Raw genomic sequence first — 25522 nt, 5'->3', positions numbered from 1 at the left:
CAATTACCAGGAAGTACTGGCAGCTGGTCTCCTGCAAGCAAGAGGGATTGTGGGAAGGTGTGTGCACAGCCGCATGCTCTCAATTCAGAGAGGAAACACAGAAAATACTAGATCCATGGGGGAGAAAAACAGTACCAGGATGTAAGTTACTTCACTAAAGACCTCAGATTTGAACAACTTTGCTTTATGACACAAGCCCTTTAAAGATTCCCCTAGACTAAAACTGCACAGAACAGACCAGACCCTTTATACTTGGCCATCTCACAGAGCCCCATCAGGCTGTAATGGAGTAATGGAGCTTTGCTGCACATCCAGGTGGTGAGGGCAATGTGTGCAGGAAAATGGGGTCACAAAGCAGCAATGAATCTGAAGCCCCTTCATTCCCAGAGAGAACAATACAGAAGTCAGGGCCCAACCAATGATAAAGTGAGGGCACATTTTAATCACTTGACTTTAAAGGGGTACTCCAGCGAAAATATTTTTCTTTTAAATCAACTGGTTTCAGAAAGGTATAAAGATTTTTAATTTACTTCTATTTAAAATTCTCCACTCTTCCAGTACTTATCAGCTGCTGTATGTCCTGCAGGAAGTGGGGTATTCTCTCCAGTCTGGTGCCACCTCTGTCCATGTCAGGAAGTGTCCAGAGCAGGAGAGGTTTTCTATGGGGATTTGCTGCTGCGGGGGAAAACCTCTCTATAGTAATAGTCACCTCAAAAAGTAAACTAAGAAACAACAGTTCTAAAAACAAACCAAGAAAACATTTTGTCATGTCATTGAGTTACTCAGGGGAACATAACACATCAGAAAAACCTGTGAATTGGTACCTCTAACCTGTGATCACCAAGACGGAAAGTATCTCGCAGGATGTGATAAATCACAAGTAGAATAAGGGAGGAGTACCTGAGTCATTCCGCAGGTAGGAGGACATGGCCGGGATCAGACAGGACTGACTGAGAAGTTCCAACAGGACAGATGGAAGCGCATTGCTGTTTTGCCCCCGACTCTCCGTGACTGGCACCTCTCCATTCACCGCGCACCCAGATGGATTGATATAGCTAGCCAGAACCTGGAAAAGAAACCAGAGTACTCAGAATTGCGGCACATATGCTGTGGAAGAAACACACTTACTGGATTTCTATACAAATAAACCGGGATATATATATATTTCCTGATCGTCCTACGGAAGCATAACACATGGGTGGAAGCCCCCTGGGTGCAAACAGAGAGCGGAGAATTAGCTATAAATTAAGGCCTTAAAGGGATACGGCCGTCCCCTCTCAGCCCAGGATACGGCCGTCCCCTCTCAGCCCAGGATACGGCCGTCCCCTCTCAGCCCAGGATACGGCCGTCCCCTCTCAGCCCAGGATACAGCCGTCCCCTCTCAGCCCAGGATACAGCCGTCCCCTCTCAGCCCAGGATACAGCCGTCCCCTCTCAGCCCAGGATACAGCCGTCCCCTCTCAGCCCAGGATACAGCCGTCCCCTCTCAGCCCAGGATACAGCCGTCCCCTCTCAGCCCAGGATACAGCCGTCCCCTCTCAGCCCAGGATACAGCCGTCCCCTCTCAGCCCAGGATACAGCCGTCCCCTCTCAGCCCAGGATACAGCCGTCCCCTCTCAGCCCAGGATACAGCCGTCCCCTCTCAGCCCAGGATACAGCCGTCCCCTCTCAGCCCAGGATACAGCCGTCCCCTCTCAGCCCAGGATACAGCCGTCCCCTCTCAGCCCAGGATACAGCCGTCCCCTCTCAGCCCAGGATACAGCCGTCCCCTCTCAGCCCAGGATACAGCCGTCCCCTCTCAGCCCAGGATACAGCCGTCCCCTCTCAGCCCAGGATACAGCCGTCCCCTCTCAGCCCAGGATACAGCCGTCCCCTCTCAGCCCAGGATACAGCCGTCCCCTCTCAGCCCAGGATACAGCCGTCCCCTCTCAGCCCAGGATACAGCCGTCCCCTCTCAGCCCAGGATACAGCCGTCCCCTCTCAGCCCAGGATACAGCCGTCCCCTCTCAGCCCAGGATACAGCCGTCCCCTCTCAGCCCAGGATACAGCCGTCCCCTCTCAGCCCAGGATACAGCCGTCCCCTCTCAGCCCAGGATACAGCCGTCCCCTCTCAGCCCAGGATACAGCCGTCCCCTCTCAGCCCAGGATACAGCCGTCCCCTCTCAGCCCAGGATACAGCCGTCCCCTCTCAGCCCAGGATACAGCCGTCCCCTCTCAGCCCAGGATACAGCCGTCCCCTCTCAGCCCAGGATACAGCCGTCCCCTCTCAGCCCAGGATACAGCCGTCCCCTCTCACCCCAGGATACAGCCGTCCCCTCTCACCCCAGGATACAGCCGTCCCCTCTCACCCCAGGATACAGCCGTCCCCTCTCACCCCAGGATACAGCCGTCCCCTCTCACCCCAGGATACAGTCGTCCCCTCTCACCCCAGGATACAGTCGTCCCCTCTCACTCTATGATACAGTCCTGTGCAGCATATATTGTGGATGGTGCGGAGAACTGCATGTATCCACCCCATACAGGTGATCACCACACCAGGTATTTTTTCTTTTTCTTGGCACTCTGGAGTTTTGCACTGTAGCCCTAACGTCACATAATTCTACATCTGTGAGACATGTAGAGATGGAGTATCTACAGTATTAGAGAACCGCTACACTTGGCCGTCAGCTTGTCAGCCTACCACCTCTGAACGCCGCTCCACTCCAGGGGCCTGGAAAAGCTGGATACAGTCCTGGGAGAAGAGCGGAGTTCAAAAGGCAAACAGCTGAGCGTAACAAAGCCCTTTGCTAATACTGTAGATTCGCTCATCTCTAATTACAGGCGAGACAACAAAGGGGTTCACATACTTTGCTTCATCTTTCCCTCCCATACAGAGCTCTGCCTTTAAGTCCCATAAATTGTGCTGCGGTGGAGTCTGAGGGCAGCGCAGGCTTCCCACGCTCCATTACCTGTTATAGCTATAGGAAGACTACACTGGTTGGTGGATTGGTGATCACCTTTAGCCCATTTTCACAAACAGCTTTTAATGTGCATTTAATTAGCACTATCTTGCCTCAAATTTGAAATAAAATATTGAATATCAAAATCACGGCAAAAATATCACTAAACAGCACTAATTAGAGGGGCATTAAAGGGAATGTGTCACAAAGTAAAAAAAAAAAAAAATGATAAAATTGAATTTGTGTTTTTTTTTGTTAATTTGTATGTTTTTTTTTTTTTTACATGTAAGGAAATATGAGAAATTAACTATCTAATTTTCCATATTTCCCAGTAATGGCCCCTAGGGGGAGCTCCAGCAGAAAAACTGCTGGTAAAAGTTACCTGATATACGGCTGTGCTGAAAAAAGAGGCGGTCTCTGCTCAACTGCTGTGACATCATCACCTCCCTCCGCTTTTCACAAAGGAACAAAGAGGGGAAAGGTGATATTATACCAGGGGACAGCAGCAGTATATAGAAAGGAGGGAGAAGCGCCATACAGACAGGAGGGAGGGAGAAGCGGCATACAGACAGGAGGGAGGGAGAAGCGCCATACAGACAGGAGGGAGAAGCGGCATACAGACAGGAGGGAGGGAGGGAGAAGCGGCATACAGACAGGAGGGAGGGAGGGAGGGAGAAGCGGCATACAGACAGGAGGGAGGGAGGGAGAAGCGGCATACAGACAGGAGGGAGGGAGGGAGAAGCGGCATACAGACAGGAGGGAGGGAGGGAGAAGCGGCATACAGACAGGAGGGAGGGAGAAGCGGCATACAGACAGGAGGGAGGGAGAAGCGGCATACAGACAGGAGGGAGGGAGGGAGAAGCGGCATACAGACAGGAGGGAGGGAGGGAGAAGCGGCATACAGACAGGAGGGAGGGAGGGAGGGAGAAGCGGCATACAGACAGGAGGGAGGGAGGGAGGGAGAAGCGGCATACAGACAGGAGGGAGGGAGGGAGGGAGAAGCGGCATACAGACAGGAGGGAGGGAGGGAGGGAGAAGCGGCATACAGACAGGAGGGAGGGAGGGAGGGAGAAGCGGCATACAGACAGGAGGGAGGGAGGGAGAAGCGGCATACAGACAGGAGGGAGGGAGGGAGAAGCGGCATACAGACAGGAGGGAGGGAGGGAGAAGCGGCATACAGACAGGAGGGAGGGAGGGAGAAGCGGCATACAGACAGGAGGGAGGGAGGGAGGGAGAAGCGGCATACAGACAGGAGGGAGGGAGGGAGGGAGAAGCGGCATACAGACAGGAGGGAGGGAGGGAGGGAGAAGCGGCATACAGACAGGAGGGAGGGAGGGAGAGAGAAGCGGCATACAGACAGGAGGGAGGGAGGGAGAAGCGGCATACAGACAGGAGGGAGGGAGGGAGAAGCGCCATACAGACAGGAGGGAGGGAGAAGCGCCATACAGACAGGAGGGAGGGAGAAGCGGCATACAGACAGGAGGGAGGGAGAAGCGGCATACAGACAGGAGGGAGGGAGAAGCGGCATACAGACAGGAGGGAGGGAGAAGCGGCATACAGACAGATGGGAGGGAGAAGCGGCATACAGACAGGAGGGAGGGAGGGAGAAGCGGCATACAGACAGGAGGGAGGGAGGGAGAAGCGGCATACAGACAGGAGGGAGGGAGAAGCGCCATACAGACAGGAGGGAGGGAGGGAGAAGCGGCATACAGACAGGAGGGAGGGAGGGAGAAGCGGCATACAGACAGGAGGGAGGGAGAAGCGGCATACAGACAGGAGGGAGGGAGAAGCGGCATACAGACAGGAGGGAGGGAGAAGCGCCATACAGACAGGAGGGAGGGAGAAGCGCCATACAGACAGGAGGGAGGGAGAAGCGCCATACAGACAGGAGGGAGGGAGAAGCGCCATACAGACAGGAGAAGCGCCATACAGGAGGGAGGGAGAAGCGGCATACAGGAGGGAGGGAGAAGCGGCATACAGATCGGGGAGAGCAGCGGCAGGTATACCGATCAGGGAGGGCAGCGGCATACAGACGGGGGGAGCAGCGATATAGAGATCGGGGACAGCAGCAGTATACAGATCGGGAAGGGCAGCGGCATACAGACAGGGGAGCAGCGGTATACAGACAGGGGAGCAGCGGTATACAGATCGGGGGAGCAGCGGCATACAGACGGGGGGAGTAGCGGCATACAGATTGGGGAGAGCAGGGAGAACACAGACAGAGGCAGTAGCGGCACACAGACAAGCAACAAGTTCAGGGAGTTAGTACAGAGAAGGACTATAAAAACCAGGAACTTATGGTGAAGAAGCAGCAGCAAGCAAGCCGGAAACCACAGTTCAAGTAACTTTCAGCCACTCTCAGTACTTTTCACAGAACTTCCAGGAGCAGGCTCCTCTAAAATGGCACCATCCCCCTCCCCCAGCTGTGTACTACGCATGCCTTTGAATATGCCTAGCACACAGCTCATGAAACACAATGTAAGTAAACGGGACGGACTCCGTCCTGTTCACTTCAATGTTATGTGTGTGCCGTACAGCATCTGTGTAAGTGTCGTGCAAAGACACCATACACAGATGCTATTCAACATGGCAGCCCCCTGTGGCCAGCATCACAAGGTTATAAAACATTGATACTACAGGCAAAATAAAAAAAAAATACCAAACCACTTTACATTTAAAGGAAAGAAAAAAAAAGTTACACTATCCCTTTAAATGCTGTTTGGGAACATAGCCGTATAGGGTGGAGACTTAGGTTAACTAACAGTAAATCAATTAAAGGGATATTCCTTTCAGACATAACTTTTGAAATGTTGCTGCCCATGGTTAGACATGGTACAAAACCGCGTTTGGACATATTCACATCATAAGTCCAAAATGGTGAAAACAATACTGTAAACTGTGACATCACAACATAATTTCCCCTCCCCCTCTACAGGTTTAGCAGCGTACTAGATACAAGAACCGCTGTGATTCTGAATGGACATCTACCTCTGATTACCCGCAATTTTCAGGCGACCTAGAGACCCCACCAGCTCAGATGTCAGGTAACATTTCGTGCCCACAAATGATGTCATCAAATCTCTTATTTCTGGATCAGAAAGGAATTTTACAATAAAATGTTTCCATTTCTTGAAGAATTTTGTGGTGTTTACATCTTTCATTCTCTCCACTCCGTCAAGGAATAAATGGTGTTTCATCTGCCCCAACACGTCGGTCCTAGTAGGTAGCGCTGGTTGTAACCATCTTTGGAATATACATCTTTTAGCTACAAGGAGGAAGGCATGCAAAGCCAAGGAAACCTTCCAGAACAGAGTGGAATAGGAGCAACTGTGGAGATCGGGGCAATTGAATCTGCCACTTAGTCCGGAGGGTCCATATGCCATAAGTAATCTATCTGGTGCTAGGGGAGGAGGAGGTATATTAAAGCCATATGTTGCTCTATGCATACGCTTATATTGTGATTCTCGCCAACGTTCACTAGGAAGCGCTTTTTGTACCACTGTCCATCCCTTCAGAATTTTTTTTCGGTAGGTCAGTATCATCAAAATAGCAGCCCATTTATTAAACATATAGGAAATTACATTTTTGGTAGCCAAACTTTGGTTATAATCCACATTAAAGAAAGTATAGAGAGGGCACTCACCCTTTGATGTGATCTTCTTTATTGTAACATAGTACTTAAAAACTTACAGGACATATGCGGGGCTTTTTCTGTGGTACGCCAAGCACCTAGTTGATAGGTAACAGCTGGTTCGCGCTTGCGCGCTTTGTCAGACGAAGTACTATGTTACAATAAAGAAGATCACATCAAAGGGTGAGTGCCCTCTCTATACTTTCTTTTATGTGGATTATGAACATTACTTGTGCTATTTCAAGAGAGTGAGCACCAACCAGTGGTCGCAGGAAAAGAAGTGTTTCCTTGGTGTCATACCCGAAGGGATATGGTGAACTGTTCACACTCCTAATAGCGGTGCCGGTGTCTATTCTCTTGTTGTTTGTGCACAAACTTTGGTTATACCCAGCAAATAAGGTTCAATTACAGGAAAAACATCCAATGGTGAATTCCCAAACATCTCTACAATGGTTCAGCTATAACGCCCCATTCACCCACAAACACGAAGATTAAAATTGTATAGGCCTGTGTATGAAAATAACAATCTGTTTGAAAAAAATTGGGACAAGGGTGTTTGCTTGGGGACATGATGCAAAGAGAAGTGGAGTAACCTGATAACTTGGGATAAGTGAATTTACAGAACCAGTAAAGCACTTTCTTAAGCTCAGCGGTCGGCTTCTCACTCGGCGGCCTTTGAACTCTATGCCGCTCGGCTCTGGGTACCTGGAAAAGCTGGACCCAGTCCTAGGAAACTGGGAGAATTTTCCAGTACTGGATCCAGTTCTCTACAGACTGTAGAGAACTGTCATACAGCAGCCTAAAGAAGCTCCAGTTCTCTATACAGAAAGCGATTTATTGGCGTGCAGCGACTTTCTGACATAACCTTTATGCAAAAAAAGGATGAATTTTTATACATCTGTTTTGATGCTTTTTTCCACTGACTTCCATTATAAAAAAAAAAACTGATCAAAATGCATCCTTTTTTAGCGTGCACAAAAATGTGGTCAACCACCCTTGTGTATACGCTAAAAAAAAAAAAGCAGTTGCATTTTGATCTGTTGTGTTTTGGGTTTTTTTAAGAATGGAAGTTACAACCAGCAGCTTGGCCCCAGATTAACCCTCACAGAATTACAAAGAAGCTACAATGTTGCAAACAATGCCCGTCAGGGACTTATTTACATCAGCCGTCTCAGAAGGGAGGGGGAGACAGAGGGAAAAGCTCACACAGATTTTTGTGTCTTCAACAGAAAGCAGCAGCTGAGAACTGGGGGAAGGAGACTGAATAGATTATAACATGTATGGAAGGAATTGTTAGTCTCACCATGGGCAACAACATAGCAAAAGTTATGTGAGCAGAATACCCCTTTAAACCCAATGTTTCTCAAGTTAGGACCTAAATGCAAAGTGGTTTCGGAGCAAAGCAAATAAGGCAGAGCATTAACATGTATGCCAGAAAGCTTAGAAAGCACATTAAAAAGGCCAGAGAAATGGCTACGCCAGGAGATTAATCTCTCTAACTCAATTATATGGATCTGTATGAAAGCAATCCTTCTCCAAATCCCTCAGACTGAATTTTAAAAAGATTAAAAGAAGTTGTCAAGCATGAAGTTTATTGAATCTGCTCGTCTACAGACGCTTCTTTCCTTGGCTGCACATAGACAGGCGAGTATGGGATAATGCTATAGACCGAGGTCCAGCAATCAGACAGTCAACTATTTCAATGCGTTTTAGATATCTATAAAGTCCTTATCGAACCGCGTGGCTGCCCGGGACGCTGAGGCGCGTGGCTGCCCGGGACGCTGAGGCGCGTGGCTGCCCGGGACGCTGAGGCGCGTGGCTGCCCGGGACGCTGAGGCGCGTGGCTGCCCGGGACGCTGAGGCGCGTGGCTGCCCGGGACGCTGAGGCGCGTGGCTGCCCGGGACGCTGAGGCGCGTGGCTGCCCGCTCTCTGTACGTGGAAGGCTCCCGACACATTCATCCATAGGTTGCATCCATGTGTGGCCGATTACATCTGTACATCATTTATGCTCCTGAACTGGACGGGGCCTATAGGTAACACTGTGGCACCTAATGCAGGTATACCACAGGAAATCCACCCAATGCACACAGTGTGAGAGCAGCCAAAGGATTCCTGCCATGATTTAGAGTACCAGAATATACAATTTTGCAGTAGCAGAGAGAACACTTTGGACTTTTAGAAAAGCTTGCACCCCAAATTTGGTATAAATTTTTCAAAAAATATTTAAATTAAAGGGGAATCTAACCTGTTGATATGTCGCTACTGCACAGAAGATGCGAGAATGCAGGCATGTCCCTTATAGCACGTGTCCCTTGTCTCTTACCTTCCTCCTCGGCACCGTTCCAGTGCAGTTAGTCATGTTCCCGACAGCCCTGTAAGACAGTAAGGAGCACTGCCCGCCCCCATAGCGCCAATCCAGTCTACCCGACCATTTCTAAAGATGAATGGAGCGGGCTGGTGAGATCGGCACAATGCTGTCTTACTGGGCTGTGGGGAACATGACTAACTGCACTGGAACAATGCCGAGGAGGAAGGTAAGAGACACGCGCTATAAGAGACATCCCTTCCTCCTCAGCATCTCCTGTGCAATAGGGACTTATCTGCAGATTCATCTAACCTGCTCATAGTTCCCCTTTAATATGTAACTTTAATACATGATAAAATTCAAAGTTCATTCCCTGAGGGTAGGTGACACGTATTACCAATATAGCAAGTTTACAAAATAATAATTAGGGAAGGGATAGAACGGGTAAGAATGGAGTCGTGATATTTACCAGTAACAAACAGGTCACATGCTCTTCTTCCAGTCTCTGTTTGGTTAGGGCCTGCTCAACATCCCAGCCAGAAGCCGTAGATCCCGTGCCAAATCCGGTACCTTTAGCCCAATAAAGTTGCTGCTCTTCACAAGTGCCGGTGCTGTGAGTGCTGGAAACCTGTGGCTTAAAGAAAGAACCAGAATGAGAAGAAGCCTCAACATGAAAACTCCATCCAGAGGCGGGCACTAGGACCCATTCACACCTGTTACATTAGTATTCTGCCGCACAACGTGCAGGTGATTGGCTCAGGATCTTACCTCACAGTGAAATCCACCGGCAATGTGTGGAACGCTGAGACCGTCAGGATACTGTGGCCGGCAAACATACTGCATCTTATCAATGTGTTATTCCAAAGCCCATATGGTTTTAAAGGGATTGTTGGGGATTGCGGAGGCTTTGCCTAATCTCACAACAATATCCTGCCGATTACCAGCGACTGAGCTGTAAGTGCCCGCGGTTTAGCACATTTTAGAGTACGGTGAAGAATTTACATGTGCTAACATTGAAAAACACAGAGGAGCCTGCTGGACACAGCCCTATAATAACAGGGCGGATAGTGTGCTTCTTTACTGCCTCACAACGTCCATCACTTACAGTGTAAAGCACGGGGGTCAAACCCCGGCCCTCCAGCTGTTGCAGAACTACAACTCCCATCATACCTGGACAGCCAAAGCTTCAGCTCTCCAGGCATGATAGGAGTTGTAGTTCTGTAGAGCCGGTGTTTGACACCTGTGCTGTAAAGGAATTCATTATATTTTATTCACTAACATTAATGAGCTTATAATAGAGAATCAGCGGATACAGCGCATACATCCCGAAACTTGGCGGCTACCCTCACTGAGTCTTCTTTTTGGCTCCGCTTCATAACACCAGCAGGTTACGCCAGCTCAATCACATAGGAAGTAGCTGCCAAAACGACTGCCGGAGCCAAGTGTGAAGCCACTGTGTATTCAGAAAATAAAGCACCTTGCTAGGACGGGAACATACTCTGTGCGGGTCAGAGGCAACTTAATACTTATAAACAGAAGCGGTCCATTATAGAAGCGGTAAGTACATCGAGGGATTGTTAAAGGAAAATGCACAGATTTATAAATAGAGCTCATTTAAAGGGGTTATCCGGTCAGGTAAAAAACATGTTGAATAATCCTCCCTAACAATTCCTTCTATACTCTGTTCAGTCTCCTTCCCCTGGGTCTCAGCTGCTGGTTTCTGCTGAAGACACAAAAATCTGTGTGTGAGCTTTTCTCTGTCTCTAATCTGAACCCCTTCCTCCTAGATGGATTAATCAAAGTGGGGTCTTCAGCAACTCAGATTAATGGTATAAACCCACACACCGTATACGCAGCAGATATGCAACAAAAACGCAGAAGATTTGTTGGTACAGATTTGATGCTGTGTTCAGTTATTTAGATCTAATCTGCTGCGAGTTTGCTGCGAGTTTGCTGCGAGTTTGCTGCGTATCGCAGCAGCAAATACGCTGCATATACGGTGTGTGGGTTTATACCCTAAATCCCGCCTCTCAGCACTACAGAGTGCAGAGACAGCCGGCCAGGAGCACAGTTTACATGAGCCGTCTCGGAAGGAAGGGGGAAGGAGGGAGTTCAAAGCAGAGACAGAGAGAACAGCTTACACACAGGAAGGAGCAGCTCAGAACTGGGGGAAAGACACTGAAAAAGTAACAAGAAGTATGGGGGGGGGGGGGGGGGTGATACACTATGTATTTTACCTGACTGGATAACCCTCCTGATGTTCACCAAGCTCAATGGCTGCACTCTCCCTGCACAGGTTTATGTAATACATGCAGCAGTCAGAGAAGGAGAACCGTGCAGTCACTTAAGCCGGTCTCTATTCTGACACATATACAATATATACCACCGCTGGTGACTGAGTACTGATCTGCCAACACGGCACTGTGCCATAGAACTATCATCTAACGCCGCCGGCCATGATATAATAGTTCTCCTGTCATATAATAACTGGTTCCTAGGTAGGAGACACATCTGTAGCTTCCGGGGCGGCTTCACCTACCTCTGATGGATTGGAGCTGGAGTTGGGGATCCGGGGAGCATGGTGACTGAGTGCAGACAAACAGGCAAGGATGAGATGTATAGCGCCGATCTCTAACGCCATCCGCCTCAGAAGCACGCCATCATCCGTGGTGAGAGGCATGGTGCTGAATAAGGTGCGTAACACATGAAAGGGAAGAGTCGGGAGGACGTTTGCAGATGGAGACTGTAAGATGTGACCTAAAGTGGGAAAACAAGATGGTTATATCAAATAACTCTGTAGTAATAGTATTAAAGGCTAGTGAGCAATATGTCATGTCTAAGGGCCTTATTACATTAGAAGGGGCAGATGAGTGAACTGGGGGCAATAGTCAGACCCCCAGTGCATCCAAATGCCTAATTCCCATAAGGATTACACTCCTAATAGCACAGAAAGGGTGCATGGGGTAAGGAACGGCCCTGGCACATTACGTTACATTCTTTTATCCTGATGATACTTTCCTTTTAACTTCATGATAACTTTCCTTTAAAGGATTTATCCAGCGCTGCAAAAACATGGCCACTTTCTTCCAGAGACAGCACTGCTCTTGTCCCCAGGTCAGATGCGGTTTGCAATTAGGCTCCATTCACTTCAATGGAACTGAGTTTCAAAACCTACAGCCAGACTGGAGACAAGACTGGTGCTGTCTCTGGAAGAAAGTGGCCATGTTTTTGTAGCGCTGGATAAATCCTTTAACTTTACTAACATGGGAAGATGTGCAGAAATCTCTTGGTTGTTGGCTGACTGCTCCTCTTGTGTCGGCATTACAATAATTCTATCCGAGCTGCCGATATATAAGAACCCTACCATAACTATATGGACTATATATGAATTCTATTCCTCCCCCGCACAGATAGACACTAGTGACAAGCGGCAGAGTCTCAGTTGTGTAATGTATAAGTGAGATGAGTGACGCACAATCGGTGCTTCAGAAATTCTGCAGATTAAGGAAATCATCAAGGTGAAGCACTCCGTACAGATTCTGCCTCTGGGTATAATAACCTCAGAATAAAGTGGGTCACCGGGAGGCAAAGTGTCATCTGAGAACCATTGAATCCCCATAGTGCTCCTATTAGCATCGGGAATTGTTCAGATATTAAGTTATGAAGGTATTAGGGTCCGTGTATGTTAGCAGCCGGCATCAGGGTGCGGCCGTCTCAGCCGATACTTACTCCCTTCTCCATCGTCAGTGACTCCCAGGACCAGGCGGAGCAGGCATTGTGCGTGTTTCCTCTCCTTCAGCAGAACTTCTGCATATCCAGGGAGACGGAGAAAGAGTCCGAACGCGGCCAGAGAGTGAGCGGGGATGGGGGACATGGTCTGCACAGCAGACTTTATGGGAGGGGGCTCCGCAGCAATGGTTTCTGGGGCTTCATAGACCAGCTCCCCAGACTGTTCTATGGTAACCCACTCAAACTGATCGCTATCCTTTGGTTTTTCTTGTGTTGTTGAGGTAACCACAGGGGCACTGACCTAGAGAGAAAAACACACATTTATCTATTACATCGTGCCAATGAGTTCCCAATGTATTAGCTGGAGAGTCAGATGACTGGTCTTATATTTGATAATTATATGAAGGGCTAGCCCTAAACGAAGCGGTCAGTGGTCTATTGGGTGGGATGCCGACCCCTGGCACAGGCGACAACCAGCTGTTCTGGCTAAAATCACTCGGATATAGACACAAGAAGCTGCGGCTCTGTACATTGTGTAGTAGACATGCCAGGAACTCAGCCCCCACTAAAGTGAATGGATGCCGAGCTGCCGTGACACCACACTGTCTCTATATCCGGATGTGGCCACTTGCTTGAATCCCTGTGATCTGCAGCGGTGCCTGTGGCTCACATCCCACACATCAGCTAATGGGGGCCCAGTATAGCCCACCTCTCAATTACCTTTATCTCCATAAATTAAATCCAACAAGGATATGATACAGATAAATATCGCTCAAGAACCTGCCAAAACCCGTCCATCTAGCAATACCATCCCCCTGACCTTCAAGGGAAGGTGTCACCTACATGTTCTATTACTGATTGGAGTCAGATACTAAAACGGGTTCTCTTATTCTAATCTGTTTGCATTTTATGACTGTAAATTTTTTTTATTTTTTATTTTTTTTTACAGCATTTCGTGACATGCTTTACAGCAAGCCTCATGGACATAGACAACAATAGACAGACTGTCCCCCTGAGATGAATAAGACATTACTGAGCGCGCTCTGTGACCTGTGAAGAGGTCATCCCACAGGGAGCTGCTATTGTCTCCTCTATCTACTGGTGTCACATGACGCTGCAATGCTGTACAGATCACTTTTCTGCAGCCTCCTCTTATCACCACAGACACAACAGGAAGTCTCAGCTTAGTGTTTACATCTAGTGGTGAGAATGAAAACTGCAAGATCAGGATTATTTTATAAAATAGATAGGAAAAATAGATAGAAAAAAAAATTATAAAACAAACACCCTCCCGTTTATTCTTAAAACGTAACTTTTATATTAATTCTTTAAAGAGCCGAGCTTGTTATTGTCACAGTGAATGTATTGCTGATAAAATCACAATGGTCAGGCTCCCCTCTACATGTTTCACTGCCTAAGGAGCTTCGTCAGGAGATACAGGTTGCCTTCGGCAATGGCCGTTTCAGGCAGGCACGCCCTTCTTCCAGCCAGGGCACAGGTCCTGCACCCTATACCATCCCCCTCCTTGCCAATATTCAGCAGATGGAATAAAGAGTTGCCTGAGAGAGCTGAAGCGGTGAGGCTGAATCCTGTGGGTTCTGTGCACCCCCCAGGCAGTTGATTCTATAGACTCTCTGGACGTAGGTTCCATACTTAGCGGTACATGTGCTTCAGCTGGTGCGGCTAGATGGTTCTGTTTGGAGCACAGATACTAGATTGTTTAATTCTGCATTATAGCCTATAATCCAAACCTAAATCTGCAAACCCCTATGGCCGGTCCAGCCTATCCAATCTTATCCTGATGGATAAATGATGCCGTTATAAGTGAGCCAAGACGTACCTGCTGAATGACGTCCGGATAAAGCATGGGCAGACGCTCAGCTATGAGGGCCAGGCCGCCCATTCCTGCAAACACCTGTAACGGGGACTGGATGGGACAGGTGTCCAGGAAAGACTCATCTAGAACAGAGTCCATGCATTCATCTCCGGGGCTCAGCACCTCATCTTCTGGGCAGGCACCAAGCAGATCTCCATGTTCTTTTATGAAATAGAAAAATACTGCAAATTATTGATAAATGGCTGCATTAGTTCCATATAAAGAGAAGGCGGTGAGCAGATCAGATATATAGCGGTACATTACTATAAGTATAATCAATGATGCAATGAAATCCAAGGGGCCTTACTGGTCAGTCAGTGGCAGAAGCACAATGGATACAGAAGTATAGGAGTGAGGTGATAACTAGTAACATCCCCAAATACAGGAGGGTTATACAATGTACTGTAGAGAAGTATAGGAGTGAGGTGATAACTAGTAACATCCCCAAATACAGGAGGGTTATACAATGTACTGTAGAGAAGTATAGGAGTGAGGTGATAACTAGTAACATCCCCAAATACAGGAGGGTTATACAATTTCCTGATTGGTCACATTGGTTTTAGGAAAATATTATCCAATAGATTTTTCCAGATTTACTCCATAACACGCTGATCTGTGTTTCTCTGTTCCTTGATATATAGCGTATTAGAAACTTTAAAGGGCACTCCGGCAAAAACTTTTTTCTTTTAAATCAACTGGTGTCAGAAAGTGTCCAGGAACTGTCCAGAGCAGCAGCAAATCCCCATAGAAAACCTCTCCTGCTCTGGACAGTTCCTGACATGGACAGAGGTGGCAGCAGAGAGCAAGGTTGGAGTCTTCTAACTCAATGTTATTTTCTGCTCCAAAGAGGCGATTTCCCAAACATTTTTTTTTTTTTTTAAAGAAATCAACAGTGTTTGTGATCACAAGCAGTTCTGCAATATACGCTCTATTTTTAAAAACAAAAAAATTTTTTAAATTTACAATGTTTCAATCCAAATTATACATATGGCCAAACTGTGCTCCATGCTCCCTCCGTGCTGATATTTGGTCTGTTCAAAAAGAAACAGACAAAACACAGGAAGTCCCCGTCCTCTGCGCTCACAGACATGGCTTGGTAATGACAGCTATTGCTGAGCGTGCACAGAGCAGGACAAGTCTTCACTGTGCATGTATACAGCTGCTGCATGTCCATATTCAGTAGCAGAGAATCCTGCGGGCGCTCGCATTGTATGTTTACTGATCTCGCTCCGTTTACTTCTAGAAATGAAAAGTTTAATTATGAAGCGTTTTATCTTTCTGCCTCTAATTGGGCAGAGAGTTGGCTCAGGGGCCGCAGATTACATAGTTATTACCGTCACCACCACCGGCCGCAGATTACATAGTTATTACCGTCACCACCACCGGCCGCAGATTACATAGTTATTACCGTCACCACCGGCCGCAGATTACATAGTTATTACCGTCACCACCACCGGCCCCAGATTACACACTTATTACCGTCACCACCACCAGCCGCAGATTACACACAGTTATTACCGTCATTACCACCGGCTGCAGATTACATAGTTATTACCTTGACTTCCAGTGGCAGCAGATTACATACAGTTTCAGCCACCTCCCCCTCCTCCTATATTTCACCAACCTCCCCCTCCTCCTATATTTCACCAACCTCCTCCCCCTCCTATGTTTCAGCCACCTCCCCCCTCCTCCTACGTTTCAGCCACCTCCCCCCTCCTCCTACGTTTCAGCCACCTCCCCCTCCTCCTGTGTTTCAGCCACCTCCTCCTCTCCTATGTTTCACCAACCTCCTCCCCCTCCTATGTTTCAGCCACCTCCCCCTCCTCCTATGTTTCAGCCACCTCCCCCCTCCTCCTATATTTCACCAACCTCCTCCCCCTCCTATGTTTCAGCCACCTCCCCCCTCCTCCTGTGTTTCAGCCACCTCCCCCTCCTCCTGTGTTTCAGCCACCTCCCCCTCCTCCTACGTTTCAGCCAACTCCCCCATCTCCTACGTTTCAGCCACCTCCCCCTCCTCCTATGTTTCAGCCACCTCCCCCTCCTCCTATGTTTCAGCCCCCCCTCCTCCTATGTTTCAGCCCCCTCTCCTCCTTCTCCTATGTTTCAACCACCTCCCCCTCCTCCTATGTTTCAGCCCCCCCTCCCCCTCCTCCTGTGTTTCAGCCACCTCCCCCCTCCTCCTATGTTTTACCAACCTCCCCCCTCCTCCTATGTTTCACCAACCTCCCCCTCCTCCTATGTTTCACCAACCTCCTCCCCCTCCTATGTTTCACCAACCTCCTCCCCTCCTATGTTTCACCAACCTCCTTCTCCTCCTATGTTTCAGCCACCTCTTCCTCTTATGTTTCAGCCACCTCCCCCTCCTCCTATGTTTCAGCCACCTCCCCCTCCTCCTATGTTTCAGCCACCTCCCCCTCCTCCTATGTTTCAGCCACCTCCCCCTCCTGTGTTTCAGCCACCTCCCCCTCCTCCTATGTTTCAGCCACCTCCCCCTCCTCCTATGTTTCAGCCACCTCCCCCTCCTGTGTTTCAGCCACCTCCCCCCTCCTCCTATGTTTCAGCCACCTCCTCCTCCTCCTATGTTTCAGCCACCTCCTCCCCCTCCTATGTTTCAGCCACCTCCCCCCCTTCTCCTATGTTTTAGTCACCTCCTCCCTCTCCTCCTATGTTTCAGCCACCTCCCCCTCCTCCTATGTTTCACCAACCTCCTCCTCCTCCTATGTTTCAGCCACCTCTTCCTCTTATGTTTCACCAACCTCCTTCTCCTCCTAATTCAGGAACTAAACCTCTGGAGATGGTAACATAACAGATTGTAGGTAAATTGTTATTTGGATAGCCATCTTACCTTTTTCTGTATGAAGTCTCTTAAAAGAATCTGTTTTTGATAAGCTTGGATCTGAGATCACCTTGGAACCGAGTTTGACTGTTAGATCTACAGACCGAAAACCTTGCGGGAGCTTTCTATCGTACAGGAGGGTGAGGAGCTGGGCCAGGGTCATTTCAGGAGGTAAAGGCTGACCTGCAGGACAGAAACATAGAAATACATAAAAGTGAGAATGTGAATGTAACCCTGTGCCCAGATGTAAAATCCCATCACATCGTCTACAATAACTGTACCTGGCAACAACTTATGGTAAAGGTGGAAAACGGGGATGCTGATGGTCTTGCTTGAGGAGTCGACTCCTGTGGAAGAGCCGCCAACTTTATCAGCCATTACTCTCCCTCGTCTAGATGGGGGACGAGGCGGGGTGGAGGAGACTGCACGTTTGGATTGGGATTTTAAACCTTCAGAATGAAAACAAAACATATTTATGGCAGAACAATGCACTATTATCTAATATAGGGAACATAAAAAGTTTAAAAAAATAGGGGGGGGGGGGGGGGGGTGTACACTACACAACATTAGGCGAGTTTCCCTTAAATCTCTGTGTAAATGCACCATTAGATAGATCTTTATCTGACAGATTTTGGAAGCCAAAGCCAGGAATGGATTTGAAAGGAGGCGAAATATCATCTTTTCTATTATTCACTGTTCCCTATTTATAGTCTGTTCCTGGCTTTGGCTTAAAAAATCTGTCATAAATCTGTCCGTATAAACGCACCACTATTTATATTACACCTTGAGTTTCAGGTATCCTCAACACTTCTACTAAATGACGCTGTATCCATAGATCCCATTGGAACCGCTCTAGATTTCTTGAGTAACCAGACACATTTCAGGCAGTAATGCAATATCTTACACAAAATGGGACCTATACGAGACATGGCGGCCAGATGAAGGTTCAGCTATTTCTCCCCCCACCCACAAACACTGGCGCCAAGACCGTTCCTCTGACTATTGGCTCCTATACATAGAAGACTGTCAGCCATACATGACAATAGTGCTGCTGTCTTATCTCCTACCAAGGGAATTGTGACTGATATATGATGTTTTCAGCCATACAAAGGATCTTAAAGGGGCTGTCACTTTTATACAGGTCATTCAGACAGGTTATTAAAAGGGAACTATCAGGAGGTGAGACAAACCTACCCTGCTGCTATGTCCCTATAGCACAGGAGACGCTGAGGAGGAAGGGATGTCTCTTATAGTGATAGTAAAGGAGACACGCGCTCTAAGAGACACACCATCCTCCTCAGCGTCTCCTGTGCTATAGGGACATATCTGCAGGTTAGAGTTGTGTGATAGTTCCCCTTTAAAGCAGATTTGGATATATAGGGATATATGAAAACCAGATGTGCCGGCTCGTTTGCTATGGATGACGACTCCGTCACTAATCCTGTGCACAACAAGGTTCAGGAAATCTCCCATTTTGAGGATTTCCAGACAAAGATTTTATAGTCTAAACTAAGGGAGGACGAGGACCAGGGTCCCCCCAAAACACCAATAAAAACAGCAAAAGTGGCACATGGCACAAAGCAGAAACAGGAAACCCAATCTCCACCTGACACTTTGGGGTTTGGAGTTGTTTGGGGGCATTTTGCTAGTTTTGTGTTCTTTTGTTTTGCACAATTGGAGCAAGCTATACATCCCCTCCCCCCAAGAACTAGTGGAGTTTTTGCTTTGCATAGACTTAAAAAAAACTGGAAAAAAATGCATAATGTGTACAGAAAAATGAGGAAAAAAATAATAAATCACAAATACAATAAAAGGGGGGGATGTTAAATGGCGGAGACAGAGCAGATTTTATACGAATTTACAATAAAATGAGAAAACACAGAAACCCCAGAAGAGCTGCTGCTGGGCGGCCATTTACCTGACGCCACGACCACACTGTAGTTATCCTGGAAGCCATTCTCGGCTTTCACCTTCTCTTTCTCCTCGTGGTTTTTCTTCTCCTTGTCATCTTTCTGCTCACTTATCAGCTTGGCGGTGATACTTGGCGTATCTAACAGGAGAGGAAACAAGCGGAGAGGTCACATAGGGAACCATATCAGAGGGAAGGGCAGATGGGAGCGCATGAAGGATAGCAGCTAGTCGTGTCTGAACAGGCGACCAGTCTCAGTTACTCAAACATGGCCGACAAACCTGAACACCATGATTTCCTAAATAAGAAAACAGCAGCCAGTCTTATTTTTACAGTGGAATTACAGTAGATCTGCCACCTCCAAGGCCAAGGGACATCTTCCTGGCAAAGAGTAATATAGTCTGATACACAAGGTGCTGCGGCGGTGTCCCATCTCACAACGCGACCACAGGGCAGGATACTGTCATGCAGGGACACCTTTCTAGGGGCTTATACTGAAGCCATTACCTTAGGCCTGAGAAGAGCTGGTGCCGACCCTGCAGAAACGTGTTTAAAGGGGTACTCGGGTGAAAATCTTTTCCTTTTAAATCAATGGGATTCAGAAAGTTTCATAGATATGTAATTTCTATTTAAAAATCTCCAGTCTTCCGGTACTTATCAGCTGCTGTATGTCCTGCAGGAAGTGGTGTATTCTCTCCAGTCTGACACAGTGCTCTCTGCTGCCACCTCTGTCCATGTCAGGAACTGTCCAGAGCAGGAGAGGTTTTCTATGGGGATTTGCTGCTGCTCTGGACAGTTCCTGACATGGACAGAGGTGGCAGCAGAGAGCACTGTGTCAGACTGGGGAGAATACACCACTACCTGCAGGACATACAGCAGCTGGTAAGTACTGGAAGACTGGAGATTTTTAAATAGAAGTAAATTACAAATCTGTATAACTTTCTGACACCAGTTGATTTGGGGGGGAAAAAAAAAAAAAATTTTTTGCTGGAGTGCCCCTTTAATAAGAACTGCCAGTGATGTCTATAGAGCTGAGAGGATGTGAGCAACACTAGGACATCTGATATAAAAGTGAGTCGTCCGACTATCTGAAAGACAGCCGTCAACTTACATCACTAACGCAAAATACAAACTATAAAACAAGATGCCATAAAAGAAAAAAGAGCGAGAAAAGTATCGGCGTATAATCCGCGCTGTGTAATAGAGATAGGAATAAGATGTAGTTATTCAAGGTCTAAAAAGGAGGAAGATTTATCAACCTGAGGATCGGCGACGTCCATCACTTCTGCACACCGCCCCATGATCGCACCGTCCTTGACTTTGGAGACATTTTAGGAATCTGTATATTTTGGGCCAATAATCGTGTTTTTCTGAGCAGACGTCTTCGCTGGCTGAGCTGCACTAAGTTTTATCTGGGACATTTTCATGGACGTGACTCAGAAGGCAAACACGGCCGTAACTGAGCGGATTGCCGCTTCTTGTAGAAAGAAATAAATGCAGAACACTTGACTTCCATCCAATTAATTGTCCCCGGCCAGACAGTAATGTCATAAATAAAGCCGGAGAGCGTGGAGCCCAGAAACAGGGGAGCAGTCGTGGCTCTGGTCTGATAGAACGGCCAGGACTATCTGTGTACGGTTACAGCAGCCTTCCCAACGGCCAGGACTATCTGTGTAGGGTTACAGCAGCCTTCCCAACGGCCAGGACTATCTGTGTAGGGTTACAGCAGCCTTCCCAACGGCCAGGACTATCTGTGTACGGTAACAGCAGCCTTCCCAGCGGCCAGGGCTAACTGTGTACGGTTACAGCAGCCTTCCCAACGGCCAGGACTATCTGTGTACGGTAACAGCAGCCTTCCCAGCGGCCAGGGCTAACTGTGTGTGCTTCTATTTCACTTTTTGTACATTGTTATGGGGGCGGCCATCTTGCCTGGACTGTTCTTAACAGCATTTGGTGACATGCTTTACAGGAAGCCTCATGGACATAGAGGACAATATACAGACTCTGTCCCCTTGAGATGAATGTGAGACATTACTGAGCGCGCTCTGTGACCTGTGAAGAGGTCATTCCACAGGGAGCTGCTATTGTCTCCTCTATCTACTGGTGTCACATGACGCTGCAATGCTGTACAGACCACTTTACTGCAGCCTCCTCTTATCACCACAGACACAACAGGAAGTCTCAGCTTAGTTTTAGCCCCAGTGGTAAGAGTGAGAACTGCAACATATCAGGATTATTTTATAGTAGATAGAACAGGGCTCCAGATGGCGACCAAAATGGTCGCCAATGCGACTGACTTTTTGCAAATGGCGCCCAGATTTATTAATCTGGGCGCCATTTGCGACTGGCCCCGGCGGCGGCGCGCTGTCTCTTTAAGATGCGCGGCTGATGCGCTGATGCGCAGCTGCCGGGGGTGTCCCGTCCTATCCCCGGCAGCGCGGCGCATCAGTGAGCTGCCTGGGGCCCTGACTTCCGGCACAGGAAGCGCGCGTCAGAGACGCTTCCTGTGTCAGAAGTCACAGCCCCGGCGTACAGGAGCTCACTGACGCGCCGCGCTGCCGGGGATAGGACGGGACACCCCCGGCAGCCGCGCATCAGCCGGGGACAGCGTCCGAAGAAGAAGAGGATCGCCGGGGGAGCGGGTTGTCAGGTGAGTTTGTGTGTTTGTTTTTTTTTAAATACTGCTTAGCATAGAGGAAAGGGGGGGGCATCTATAATGGGGGTAGAAGAGAAGGGGGGGCATCTATAATGGGGGGAGAGGGGGGCATCTATAATGGGGGGAGAAGAGGGGGCATCTATAATGGGGGGGGAGAGGGGGCCATCTATAAGGGGGGGAGAAGAGGGGGCATCTATAATGGGGGGGGGGGGGGAGAGGGGGAATCTATAAGGTGAGGGGGTATCTATAATGGGGGGAGAAGAGGGGGCATCTATAATGGGGGGGGAGAGGGGGCCATCTATAAGGGGGGGAGAAGAGGGGGCATCTATAATGGGGGGGGGAGAGGGGGAATCTATAAGGTGAGGGGGTATCTATAATGGGGGGAGAAGAGGGGGCATCTATAATGGGGGGAGAAGAGGGGGTATCTATAATGGGGGGGAGAAGAGGGGGTATCTATAATGGGGGGGAGAAGAGGGGGTATCTATAATGGGGGGGAGGAGGGGGCATCTATAATGGGGGTAGAGGGGGTCATCTATAAGGGGAGGGGGCCATCTATAAGTGTAGGGCAAACTGGCTGCAGACACTGGGAGATAGATATATGCACAATTATTATTATCAGGGCCCCTCAGGTGTCTGTATTGTAGGGGGTCACTTGCATTAGTCACTAGGTGAGAGATATATCTATTTATATACACATCTTGTGGGGGGTCACTATGGCTGCAGTCATAAGTCTAGCTCAGTATGTATAGACTGTTGCAAGCTTTTAAAGGGAACCTGTCACCCCCCGTGACGGGGTGACAGGCTCCCAACCCCCCGTTAGAACCCCCTATACTCACCTCATCGCGCCGGGTCCCGCTTCTGGAGGTGGTCAGGTCACGGAGATCTCAGCCGCTGCAGCCCGGCGCGCGCGCTGAGAGATGAGTCCAACGCTCATAGAGAATGACGGAGCGCTGGACTCTCCCGTCATTCTCTATGGGCGTTGGACTCATCTCTCAGCGCACGCCGGGCTGCAGCGGCTGAGATCTCCGTGACCCGACCATCTTCAGAAGCGGGACCCGGCGCCATGAGGTGAATATAGGGGGGTTGGGAGCCTGTCACCCCGGCACGGGGGTCGACAGGTTCCCTTTAAGTTCAAGTTCAGAAGAGTAAGCCTCATTAAAAGGCTAGCCAAGTGAGGCTGAAGTACTGAGTCAGACTGTATATGGTTGTCAAGTTGCAAGTTTCCATGTTGAACGTTTTAAAACTAAGAAAAGAAAGAATCTAAAGGAGGAGGAGGCTGCCGCGGCCTCTGCACACAGTAAGTCCCATTTAACATAACATTAATTTTACATAGTTTAAAATGTTGGCGACCAAATATTCTATTTGGCGCCTAAATTTTTCAGGTTAGGAGCCAATGGCTCCTAGGTAAATTTTTTAGTCTGGAGCCCTGTAGAAAAATGGAAAATGAGAAAAAATGTCACCAAAAATGTTTAAAAAATCTGTATAACATAAAAACATTAATTATACAGTAAGTCAATTTCTAAAGAGACTGTCCCTTTAAATGTTTAGAATACTGAATAAAGCATTATGGGAATTCTTAAGCAAATATAAAAGTTTATTTTCGGCACTGATAAAACACAAAGTTTCCATAAATATTTATGCATTGGGTGAAAAAAGTCAGGAAAGTATTGATAGGGATCCTAGAACCTGCCCATAGCAGAGCGGCACAGGCTAAGGTGCCACCGCACATCAGAGCACAGTGGACCATAGCTGAATGTGTCAGTGGGCCTGTGAGGGTGCGGAGACATCAGAGAGAGGAGTAGTGGATATGCTGGATGCCAACATGCCCGGCTCTTTGTTCCCATAAGAGATAGGGGAGTAAACTCCTGCCAGACCCCATCATAAACACCAAGTATTCATTTATAAGGGTCTTACGGAGCAGCTACTGGTTGAATAAGTATTTGTGGTATAGAAGATGAATGGGCACTGGCTCCAGACCATTTTATCTGCCATGGATTTGCTGAGGGTCTCACCCTATGCACCCCGTATTATCAATCATATAGACCACTATGATGCGGTCAGGTCAGGAAACCTTAGTTTATACTCAGAATGTCAGAGATCTTAACCTGGAGAACTTAAAGGTAACATGACATCACACTGTCTCCACTGTGCATCATTAAAGGGAATTTGTCGCTAGGTTTATTCCACCTTAAATGAGGGCGGCATAAACTAGTGACAGACATACTGGACAAATCGGTGTATTACTGACATCAATCTGATCAGCCGTTCTCCTAATATGCAGGAGAATAGGATTCTTACCACACCCCTCCCCCCAGCCGCTGATTGACAGCTAACTGCCTATACACAGCATGGAGAGATAACTGCCAATCAGCTGGTGGGCGGAGTTTTCTGCTTCTCATAAATATCCAGGACTACTGAGCACACGCACATAATGGAGAGGACTAGTTATTGTCCATGTTATTCAGGAGGAGATCTGCCCATTTTAAGTACATGGATGCCACACATTATACGCATTATTAGTATGGAAGCACAAAAAAAAATAAAAAATAAAAAAATCACTTCTCTCTTACCAGAGACCCGGTCAAGCAGTTCCGCCAGAGTAGTAGAGATCGGCAAGTGGAGAGTGCGGAACTTGTGTCCTGCTCCGTACATGGGATGCTGGATGATGTGACTTGTGGCGTTGATTCTGCCTTTGTACAACTGTAAGGAATATAAGAGACTTCCATTACTGATGGTCTCACATAAAATGGCCACCTAGAGTATGTAATATATATATATATATATATATATATATATATATATATATATATATATATCACTGATGACTGTCTTACATGAGTTCCCCAACACTGTACACTTTAACATGATGATATCTCCCAGAGATGTTACCCAGTTCAGTCTCCGGGGATCGACTACAGTGCACACAATGTAAGGAGCCGTGTTCACTTCTACTTGTGGCCAGATTTGTACAGTGATTGTTTCTTAGTGTATGCTGCCACCTGCTGGACAGTACAGCACCTTGCAAGCTGCTGCGACTTACTAATAAAAGGATTTTTTTTAAATGCAGTCCGGACCATGTATAGTTTAAATTCGTACCACATAAAATCCCATAGAATTGTATAGATTGACAAGAAAACTGCTCATTTTAGACTGAATCAATACTGCTGCCGCAGTTACATCAGGGGTGCGAGACAGGTGAGGCCAGGTAGCGTCATCTATAAGGACTCTTCTACTTTCTGCTCAATATGCTCGGCTGTCATGTCGGAGGAAACGCTAAACTCCCGCAGTAAGTATACAGGGTGTGTGTGAGTAGATCTGATTTAGTAATATTATACGAGTTCTCATAAGGACAGCAGGCCGGGTTTTAAACAGAGATGAGTGAACATGCAGTAGGTTTGCGCAAATTTGATGATGCGGCCTGGGGAAGCTGAACGCAGCCTGGAGAAGGTGGGCGCGGCCTGGAGAAGGTGGGCGCGGCCTGGAGAAGGTGGGCGCGGCCTGGAGAAGGTGGGCGCGGCCTGGAGAAGGTGGGCGCGGCCTGGAGAAGGTGGGCGCGGCCTGGAGAAGGTGGGCGCGGCCTGGAGAAGGTGGGCGCGGCCTGGAGAAGGTGGGCGCGGCCTGGAGAAGGTGGGCGCGGCCTG

At 48.2% G+C, this 25522-nt stretch overlaps 1 protein-coding gene across 7 annotated transcripts in view; it reads right to left on the bottom strand.

The window, feature by feature from the left end:
* BIRC6 (baculoviral IAP repeat containing 6) overlaps positions 1-25522 on the bottom strand; it is a 209071-nt gene that overhangs the window by 61601 nt on the left and 121948 nt on the right. For 6 of the 7 annotated variants that reach the window (XM_069955024.1, XM_069955029.1, XM_069955031.1 and 3 more), the window contains exons 57-65: positions 24452-24581; positions 19235-19366; positions 17598-17765; positions 17326-17499; positions 14445-14641; positions 12605-12905; positions 11415-11632; positions 9345-9509; positions 901-1066 (exon numbers count right to left, since the gene is read on the bottom strand). In XM_069955024.1, the coding sequence (XP_069811125.1) occupies positions 901-1066; positions 9345-9509; positions 11415-11632; positions 12605-12905; positions 14445-14641; positions 17326-17499; positions 17598-17765; positions 19235-19366; positions 24452-24581 (1651 nt within the window). The remainder of the gene's footprint in view (positions 1-900; positions 1067-9344; positions 9510-11414; positions 11633-12604; positions 12906-14444; positions 14642-17325; positions 17500-17597; positions 17766-19234; positions 19367-24451; positions 24582-25522) is intronic. The other variant, XM_069955025.1, reaches the window with a different exon arrangement.

The sequence above is a fragment of the Dendropsophus ebraccatus genome, chromosome 15 (assembly GCF_027789765.1).
Source record: "Dendropsophus ebraccatus isolate aDenEbr1 chromosome 15, aDenEbr1.pat, whole genome shotgun sequence".
Lineage (NCBI taxonomy): Eukaryota > Metazoa > Chordata > Amphibia > Anura > Hylidae > Dendropsophus > Dendropsophus ebraccatus.
This window is presented reverse-complemented; position numbering and strand designations above follow the sequence as displayed.